Consider the following 10044-nt stretch of genomic DNA (forward strand, 5'->3'; position numbering starts at 1 on the left):
CTTTCCAACACTGTGCAAGGAGGCAACAATCAACAACCAAAACCTTGTTCACATGATAAATTTGTCTCAGAAGGCGAAAAAGTCATACTTGTCCACAATACCAATTGCGATTGTCACACATGGTAATACGTGGGAGGACAGCTTCCAAGCTAACCAAGAATTGTCCAGGGGAGTAGGCTGTGAGTAGTTGGCCAATATCACCTCTTACTGATTGGCATAATGAAGGCAGGCAATGTAAGAAGGCTATACTGTTTTTCCTATCTCTGTTATTCCAAATAACCATCAGGAACGTGGCCCTTCATTTCCACCCACAGTGCTGGAGAAAGGAGGATTTTTTGGGGGAGGGGCAATATCTTTTTTTATGATGTTTTATTTCATGGATTTTTTTTCTTTACACAGATGCCCCCCACCCCCCACTCCAAGGAAAGAAATGGAAAACCAGTCCACACTGACAGAATCTACAGTGACAGAATTCATTCTGCTGCGTTTTTCTGACATCCGAGAGCTTCAGATTTTACATTTTGTGGTGTTCCTTACTATTTACTTGGCAGCTGTGATGGGAAACATTCTCATTGTCCTAACTGCAGCCTGTGATCCCCAGCTTCACAGCCCCATGTATTTCTTTCTGGTCAATTTATCACTCTCAGATATTTGCTACATCTCCATCACTGTCCCCAAATGCATGGCTGCTTCATTGACAAATAGCAGGCAGATTTCCTTCTCTGGATGTGTTTCCCAAGTTTTCTTAGTTCTCACCTTTGCAGGGGGCGAGCTGTCTTTTCTCACTGTCATGGCCTATGACCGCTATGTGGCAATCTGCCATCCTTTACAATACAGGTTGATCATGAGCTGGAATGCCTGCTTCCAAATGGCAGCTGCTTCTTGGGTCAGTAGTGCAATCTATGCAATGGTGCACACTATAAGTACATTCAGGTTAAATTTTTGCAGTCCTAGTATACAACAATTTTTTTGTGACATCCCACAATTATGGATGATTTCTTGCATGGAGACAGCAGTCAATGAATGGTTTGTTCTTGCTTGCGTATTTACTATTGGCTTGTCTTCTCTTCTCTTTATATTGGTTTCTTATGGGTTCATATTCTCAACTGTACTCAAGATCCAGTCAGCTCAAGGCAGACATAAAGTTTTCTCCACCTGCACTCCACACTTGACTGTCTTGTCTTTGTTTTTTACAACTGCCATATTTTCTTACTTGAGACCAGAAGCCCTGTCCTCTCCCCCTGTGGATCTGGTGGCTGCTGTCTTGTATACGGTTTTGCCACCGCTACTGAATCCCATCATTTATAGCCTGAGAAACAAAGAAATCCATGGGGCTATATCTAAAATGCCCAAGAAGTGTTTTGAATTTCACAGGGGGATTTCATGAACCTTTCCCAAGAATATTAAGGTTTCAGTGAAGAGAAACCAATTGATCTGGATATGATGAGTGTTTTAGGTGTGACATCGTGGATGTGTTTTATTTATCATGTGTTTCTGTGCTGCATCTATAGACTGGTTCTAAAATAGTTCACAATTTTAATGTAAACTACTTTTACAACCTTGATTAAAGTGAAGTATAGGCCATATGCTAAGGCTCATGTCTGATTCAGAGATTGTTTTTTTAATGTCCCCTTTTTGTCATAGGAGATAATGTAACAGCTGTAAGACATGGTAAAAGAATAATCCCTGTGATATTGACTATGGGGAAAAAAGCTTGATTGGGACATTATTCTCTGCATAAGGTGAAAATCACATCAAGAGAGAGAATTAGGCACTGTCCATGCCCCTGATAACATTTCCCAAGCAGGTTCATCCACCATGCTGTCTGTACACGGAGGGCTTGTTTGTACATGTGAACCCTGTTGAACATTCAGGGACTCTGCTTGTAATCTGGAACTAGGGATGCACAAGAATTTCATTTCTGTTTGCAAACCATGCAAATGCTCCCTGTTCACTATCCCTAATATGAAAGGGGGGGGGGGTTGAGAATTTTTTTGCAGTGTCCTGAATTTGCGATCACATTCAAAAAAATGCATACTGTGAAATTGCATTTTAAAAAACAACATACACACTTTCACATTTCAGTCAATTGGGGAAAAGTGGGCCCTTTTGACAAATTTGCAAAGAAATTCACAGTGTTCTCATGTGAAATGTGCACCATTTCAATTTGAACAAGCCGAAAACCTGCTCAAAAAAAAAAAAAAAGGAGCAAGCTGAAGTGAATTTCAAAGTGATTTCCCAAGACTTTAGGTGAGCTAAAAAATCACTGGTTCTCCCATCCCTGTTAGGAGCCCTGTGCAATCAGGTTTCCTAATGAATGGGGAACCAACTGGATCTGGGAGTCGGTGCCCCCCTGCCCACAACCCCCAGACCATGCCCGCTGGGCCTCTGCCCTTGCTCGTCCCCGCATGTGCCCTCCCAGACTCACCCTGACCCATTCAGTGAGTGCCTGCCATTTTGCTGCCTTTTTTAATGGAAAAAAGGGAGCTTAAAAATGTGCATATTTAAATATGTGCAGTTTGAGGCCAGGAAAGCTTAATATGCACAATATTAAAGGCATAATGTGGCACTTTTATTGCTAAATAGCATGAGGGAGGGGTTTCTCAAGAGTGAGAAATGGAGAAGGTATCACTTCCTCCCTTTTCTCTCTTCTGAAATATTCCCATTAAGGAGGAGAGACTTTTGACTTCACACTTTACAACTTCAAACTCCCTTTTTGGCTTCTCTCTCTCTCTCTCTCTCTTTCATTCTTTCTTTCCCTTTCAAACTTTTCTTCAATTTACAAACAAATACCCTGCTAAAGACCCAGAAATGTTCTGTCTAGCATACATAGTGGAACCACGTGTGCCAGTTTTCTTTACCTCTGTGGAGGGATGGGGAACCTCCTGATGTCTGGTCCCATGAGACCAAATTTCCCCAGCCATTTTTATTGGTATTATGTTTTTAAGCAAGTGTAATTTTAATGTGGTGTTTTAAACTTGTTATGCTTTTACTTTTTTATCTTTTGTGTTCACCACTCTGAAATCTGTTCTAGATATCAGGTGGTATATAAATATTGTAAATAAATAATAATAATATATAAGGGTTGTCCATATTCACTAAAGCTTCAAAATGCTGGGAAATTATACCAGTTCAGGGCCTCACCCTTAACACATACATTATTTAGGCAACATGCATATGGTATAGTATCCTATTGCTGTTTCAGCTTCACTACCTTGGGGAATCCTCTAAGTGGTAAAGTGGAGGACCTAAGTCCCTGAGTTGTCTGTTCACTGGAAGAAACATCTGGATTCTATGCAACTAAAGCTACTATTCTACATTACAAGTACCCAGCAGGCAATCTATACCATCCACAGCTGCTTAGGCCTGTAAATTTAGCAGCACAGATGGCTCCCTATAATTTTTACTGGAATCAATCGATCAGCTTGCTTGTCCTTGTTCCCTTCCATTCAGCCAACTGTGCTCTCTATAGGGATGGCAGAGAATTCTGCCAAGGATTCCAGTGAGGCTGGATTCTTTAGAATCCACTCCCCCAGGAATCCGTGGCGGAACGGCCTCCTGCCCCCCCGCCCCCCTGCAGAATCCCCTTGGAATGGCACTTACCTGGGGTGGATGTGGTGGATTTGGCGCCGGCGGCTCTGGCGTCGGCAGTGGTGGCTCTGGCAGCTGGTCTCCTGACCGGCTGCGGCCGGGCTGCTGCCACCGCCATTGCCGTCCTTGCAGCTGTGATAGGCTATGTAAGAATTTACATAGCCTATCATGGCTAACTCCCCCCTCCAAAAAACAGCGTATGCAAATGGCAGCGGCTACGGCGGCCACCATTTGTGTTCCCTATTTTTCGCTGATTTATCTTACGTAAATATTTACGTCCCCTTCATGTATCACTGCCTTGTTGTGGCGAAGGGGCTTGTAACTCAGTGAAGCCATAAGCTATGCCGTGCAGGGCCACCCAAGATGGACAGGTCATGGCGGAGAGTTCTAACAACAAGTGGTCTACTGGAGAAGAAAATGGCAACCCACTCCAGTATTCTTGCCAAGAAAACCCCATGGAACGTATCACAAGGCTAAAAGATATGATGCTGGAAGATGAGCCCCTCAAGTCAGAAGCTGTCCAATATACTACTGGGGAAGAGCAGAGGGAATTTCCAAGTAGTGCCAGAAAGAGTGAAGCAGCTGGGCAAAGCCGAAAGGACACTCAGCTGTGGATGTGTCTGGTGGTGAAAAGAAAGTCTGATGCTCTAAAGAACAATATTGTTTAAGAACCTGGAATGTAAGATCAATGAATCAAGGTAAACTAGAGGTGGTCAAATATGAGATGGCAAGATTGAACATCGACATCTTGGGAATCAGCAAACTAAAATGGACAAGCATGGGTGACTGTAATTCAGGTGAACATTATATCTACTACTGTGGACAAGAATCCCTTAGAAGAAATGGAGTAGCACTCATAGTCAATTAAAGGGTGAGAAAAGCTGTACTGGGGTACAATCTCAAAAACGATAGCATGATGTCAGTATGAATCCAAGGCAAACCATTCAACATCACAGTAATTCAAGTCTATGCCCCAACCACTGATGCCGAAGAAGCTGAGGTTGATCAGACCTACAAAACCTTCTAGAACTAACACCAAAAAAAGATGTCCTCTTCATCATAGGGGAGTGGAATGCTAAAGTAGGAAGTAAAGACATCACTGGGATAACAGGCAAGCATGGCCTTGGTGTACAAAATGAAGCAGGACAAAGGCTAATCGAGTTTTGCCAAGAGAACACGCTGATCATAGCAAACACTCTTTTCCAACAGCACAAGAGACGACTCTACACATGGACATCACCAGATGGTCAGTATCAAAATCAGATTGGTTATGTCTTTTCCAGCCAAAGATGGAGAAGCTCCATACAGTCAGTAAAAACAAGCCCTGGAGCTGACTGTGGCTCAGATCATGAGCTTCTTGTTGCAAAATTTCAGCTTAAATTGAAGAACGTAGGGAAAACCACTAAACCATTGCTGTATGACCTAAATCATCTCCCTTATGAATATACAGTGGAGGTGAGGAATAGATTTAAGGGATTAGACCTGATAGAGAGCCTGAGGAACTATGGACAGCGGTCTGTAACATTGTTCAGGAGGCAGCAACTCAATCCATCCCAAAGAAAAGAAATGCAAGAAAGCAAAGTGGCTGTCTGATGAAGATTTACAAGTAGCTGAGGAAAGAAGTAGGGATGTACGAAAATGATTTACCTTTCCGCGCATTATGTTGATGGTGGGGGGGAGGCGTTCCATCCCTCCCCCGGAATCCTGGCCGGCCGGCTGTGCTCCGCAGCCACCTCCATTTCCATCCCTGCAGTCAGCCATGACAGGCTACGTAAATGTTTACATAGCCTATCACGGCTGATTTTTTTTTTAAAGCACGAACACAAATGGCCGCCGCCATTTGCGTTCTTTATTTTGGCATGTCTTAGTCTATGTAAGCATTTACGTAGTCTAAGACGGCAAAAATAAGGGGAATGCAAATAGCGTAGATGTTACGCTATTTGCGTTCCCCTTTATTTTCGCCACCATAGTCTATGTAAATATTTATGTAGACTAAGATGGCCAAAGATAAGGAACGCAAATGGCGGCCGCCGTAGCCGCCGCAATTTCCATACGCGGGTTTTTGTTTTTTTTAAACCCAGCCATGATAGGCTACATAAATCTTTATGTAGCCTATCATGTCTTTTTTTTTTTTTTTACAAGACTGTAAATGGCGGTGGCAGCAGCCGGTCGGAAGACCAGCCGCCGCCGCCGCCGCCACCCAGAAGATATGCCCCAGGTAAGTCTCATCCCTGGGGGGGATCCAGGGGGTGGGGGGGTGGCATGCCATTCCACCACGGAGTTTGGGGTGCTGAAAGCACTGGCATTCAGCCTCACCGAGATCCGTAGTGGAATTATCTGCCATCCCTACCCTAAACAGAAGCAGATGAGAAGCAGATGAGAGCCTTAGGAAGCATTACTAACAACAAAGCTAGCGGAGATGACAGTATTCCAGCTAAGCTATTTAAGATCCTCAACGATGATGCTGTAAAAGTGCTGCACTCAATATGCCAACAAATTTGGAACACTCAGCAGTATGGATGGGGGAGAATTTCTCCCCGAAACTTCGGGGGGCTGAGTGCCAACGTATTCAGCCCCCTGAAGTAGTTTCAGGGAGAAATTATCCGCACCCCCCCACACACCGCACCCCCCCGCCCCGGGATGGGACTTACCTTTCCCGAATGTCCCTCCCGGCGGCGGGTCCCTGCGACGGTTCGGCAGGTCTTTGTCAGGGGCGGGGACAGCAGCCGGTCTTTCGACCGGCTGCCGCCGCCGCCATTACAAGCAAAGTAAAAAAAAAAAAAATGCCCCCATGATAGTCTACGTGACAATTAACGTAGCCAATCACGGCTAGATTTGCAAACTCAGCCGTGATAGGCTATGTAAATCGTCACGTAGCCTATCACGGGGGCGTTTTTTTTAAAACTTTTTATTTCGCAGCCGGGCGAGGCGAGGCGCCTCCTCCCCGGCCTGAATTTCAGTGGGAGCAGCAAAGCACCTCCCCCCCACCGTGAAGCAAGCTGCGAGACCAGGTAAGTGGCTTTCGTGCACCCCTACTCAGCAGTGCCACAAGACTGGAAAAGGTCAGTTTACATTCCAATTCCAAAGAAGGTCAAGGCCAAAGAGTGTTCAAACTACCATACAATTACGCTCATTTCACATGCCAGCAAGGTGATGCTCAAAATCCTACAAGCTAGGCTTCAGCAGTATGCGAATCGAGAACTACCAGAAGTACAAGCTGGGTTCCGAAGAGGCGGAGGAACTAGAGATCAAATTGCCAACATTCGCTGGATCATGGAGAAAGCAAGAGAATTCTAGAAAAACATCTATTTCTGCTTCATTGACTATGCTAAAGCCTTTGATTGTGTGGATCACAACAAACTGTGGCAAATTCTTAAAGAGATGGGAGTACCAGACCACCTTACCCATCTTCTGAGAAACCTGTAACAGGGTCAAGAAGCAACAGTAACAACCAGACATGGAACAACTGATTGGTTCAAAATTGGGAAAGGAGTACGACAAGGCTGCATATTGTCGCCCTGCCTATTTACCTTATATGCAGAGTACATCATGGGAAATGCCGGGTTGGATGAATCACATGTAGGGATGGCCGAGAATTTCTCCCCGAAACTTCGGGGGGCTGAGTGCCAACGCATTCGGCACCCCGAAATTGGTGGGGAAATTCTCTGCCGGCCCCCCGCCCCCCCCCCGGGATGGGACTTACCGTGGCCGAATGTCCCTCTCGGCGGCGGGTCCCGGCGTCATTTTGGTGGCGTTTCGTCAGGGGCGGGGGCGGCGGCTGGTCTCCCGACCAGCTGCCACCGCCGCCATTGCAAAAAAAAAAAGTAAAGTAAAAAAAATAAAAACACCCCCGTGATAGGCTACGTAAAAATTTATGCAGCCTATCACGGCTAGATTTCCAAAGTCAGCCGTGATAGGCTACGTAAATCGTCACTTAGCCTATCACGGGTGACTTTGAAAAAAAAAAGCGCGTACGCAAATGGGGGCGGCCCATGGGCGCCGCCATTTGCGTTCCTTATTTTGGCACGTCTAGTCTATGTAAAGGTTTACGTAGACTACGGTGAAAATAAGGGAACGCTATTTATGTTGCCCTTATTTTCGCCGTAGTCTATGTAAATCTTTACATAGACTAGATGTGTCAAACTAAGGAATGCAAATGGCGGCGCCCATGGGCCACCGCCATTTGCGTATGCGCTTTTTTTTCCCCCAAAGTCACCCGTGATAGGCTACGTGACGATTTATGTAGCCTACCACGGCTGACTTTGGAAATCTAGCCATGATAGGGTACGTAAATCGTTACGTAGCCTATCACTAGGAGTGTACGAAAGTCACTTACCTGGTCTTGCAGCTTGCTTCGCGGTGGGGGGGAGGTGCTTCGCTGCTCCCCCCGAAGTTCAGGCCGGGGGGGAGGCTTCCCGCCTCGCCCGGCCAAAATTCAGGCCGGGGGGGAGGCGCCTTGCGTCGCCCAGCCGTGAAATAAAAGGTTTTTTTAAAAAAACGCCCCTGTGATAGGCTACGTGACGATTTATGTAGCCTATCATGGCTGACTTTGCAAATCTAGCCATGATAGGCTACGTTAATCGTTACTTAGCTTATCACGGGGGCCTTTTTTTTTTTTTTTTTTACTTTTCTTGGAATGGCGGCGGCGGCAGCCGGTCAAAAGACCAGCTGCCGCCCCCGCCCCTGTCGAAGCCCTGCCGAACCGCCGCTGCGACCCGCCACCAGGAGCGACATTCGGGAAAGGTAATTTCCATCCCGGGGGGGGGGTGCAGGGGGTGGGGGGCAGAGAATTTCTCCCCGAAACTACTTCGGGGGGCCGAATACGTTGGCACTTGGCCCCCCAAAGTTTTGGCGATAAATTTTCCCCATTCCCTACCTATCACGGGTGTGTGTGTGTTTATTTTTTTTCTCGCGGCTGGGTAGATGGGGCGCTTCTACCCGGCCCGAATTTTGCCGGCGAGGGATGGGGCGCCTCCCCCGCCCAGCCTGATTTTCGGCCAGGCGAGGCGGGGCGCCTCTCCCCCCTCGCCTGAACTTCAGGGGGAGAACCGAAGCGCCTCCCCCCCACTGTGAAGCAAGCTTCGAGAACAGGTAAGGGACTTTCTTCCATCCCTAATCACAGGACAGAATTAAGATTGCCAGGAGAATTATCAACACCCTCAGATATGCAGACGATACCACCCTAATGGCAGAAAGCGAAGAGGATCTAAAGAGCTTCTTGTTGAGCGTAAAAGTGGAGGGTGCAAAAACTGGTTTGAAACTCAACATTAAAAAAACTAAGATCATGGTATCTGGCCCCATCACTTCCTGGCATATAGAACGGGAAGAAATGGAAGCAGTGGCAGATTTTTTTCCCTTGGGCTCCAAGATCATGGCAGATGGTGACTGTAGCCATGAAATTAGAAGACACTTGCTCCTTGGGAGGAAAGCTATGGCAAACCTAGACAGCATAGTAAGAAGCAGAGACATCACCTTGTCGACAAAGGTCCATCTAATCAAAGCTTTGGTTTTCCCAGTAGTAATGTATGGCTGTGAGAGCTGGACTATAAGGAAGGCTGAGCACCGAAGAATTGATGCTTTCGAACTGTGGTGCTGGAGAAGACTCTTACGAGTCCCCTGGACTGCAAGGAGGTCAAATCAGTCAATCCTAAAGGAAATCAACCCTGAGTGCTCATTGGAAGGACAGATACTGAAGCTGAAGCTCAAATATTTTGGCCACCTAATGCGAAGAGAAAACTCCCTGGAAAAGACCCTGATGCTGGGAAGGATTGAAGGCAAAAAGAGAAGGGGACAGCAGAGGATGAGATGACTAGATAGCATCACCAATGCAATGAATATGAACTTGAGCCCACTCCGGGAGAGAGCGGAGGATAGGAAGGCCTGGCATGCTATGGTTCATGGGGTCACAAAGAGTCGGACACAACTTAACACCTGAACAACAACAACAAAATATTTACGTAAGATAAAACGGCAAAAAAAAGGGGAACGCAAATAGCGTAGTGGGCAGTATTTGCGTTCCTTTATTTTTCGCTATTCTATCCTACGTAAATATTTATGAAGAGTCGGACACGACTTAACAACTGAACAACAACAACAAAATATTTACATAAGATAAATTGGCGAAAAATAGGGAACGTAAATGGTGGCCGCTGTTGCCCCCGCCATTTGCATACGCTGGTTTTTTGGGGGTGAGGGTTAGCCGTGATAGGCTACCCAAATTCTTACATAGCCTATCGTGGCTGCCTGGCTGGACGCAAATCGAAATCCAGCTGTGGACGGCCCTGGCTGGCTGTTACGCGGCCTGGCTGCGGAGCAGAGCTGGCCATCGAGGATTCCAGGGGAGGACTGGATCACTTCCCCACCATCGAGGTTTCCGGGGGGAGGGACGAAGCGCCTCCTCCCCACCGTGAAAGATTCCGCGAAAAGGTAAGTGAGTTTTGTACATCCCTAGCT

General features: G+C 46.5%; 1 protein-coding gene across 1 annotated transcript; it reads left to right on the forward strand.

Moving 5' to 3' along the window:
- Positions 1 to 430: 430 nt before the first annotated feature.
- LOC146341564 (olfactory receptor 14I1-like) lies at positions 431 to 1387 on the forward strand. The gene has a single exon (XM_084807541.1). It carries the CDS (start codon positions 431 to 433, stop codon positions 1385 to 1387), a length of 957 nt encoding a protein of 318 aa, XP_084663667.1.
- The last annotated feature ends 8657 nt before the right edge of the window (positions 1388 to 10044 follow it).

The sequence above is a fragment of the Heloderma suspectum genome, chromosome 6 (assembly GCF_057233095.1).
Source record: "Heloderma suspectum isolate Gila_16-S chromosome 6, 16-S_ref, whole genome shotgun sequence".
Lineage (NCBI taxonomy): Eukaryota > Metazoa > Chordata > Lepidosauria > Squamata > Helodermatidae > Heloderma > Heloderma suspectum.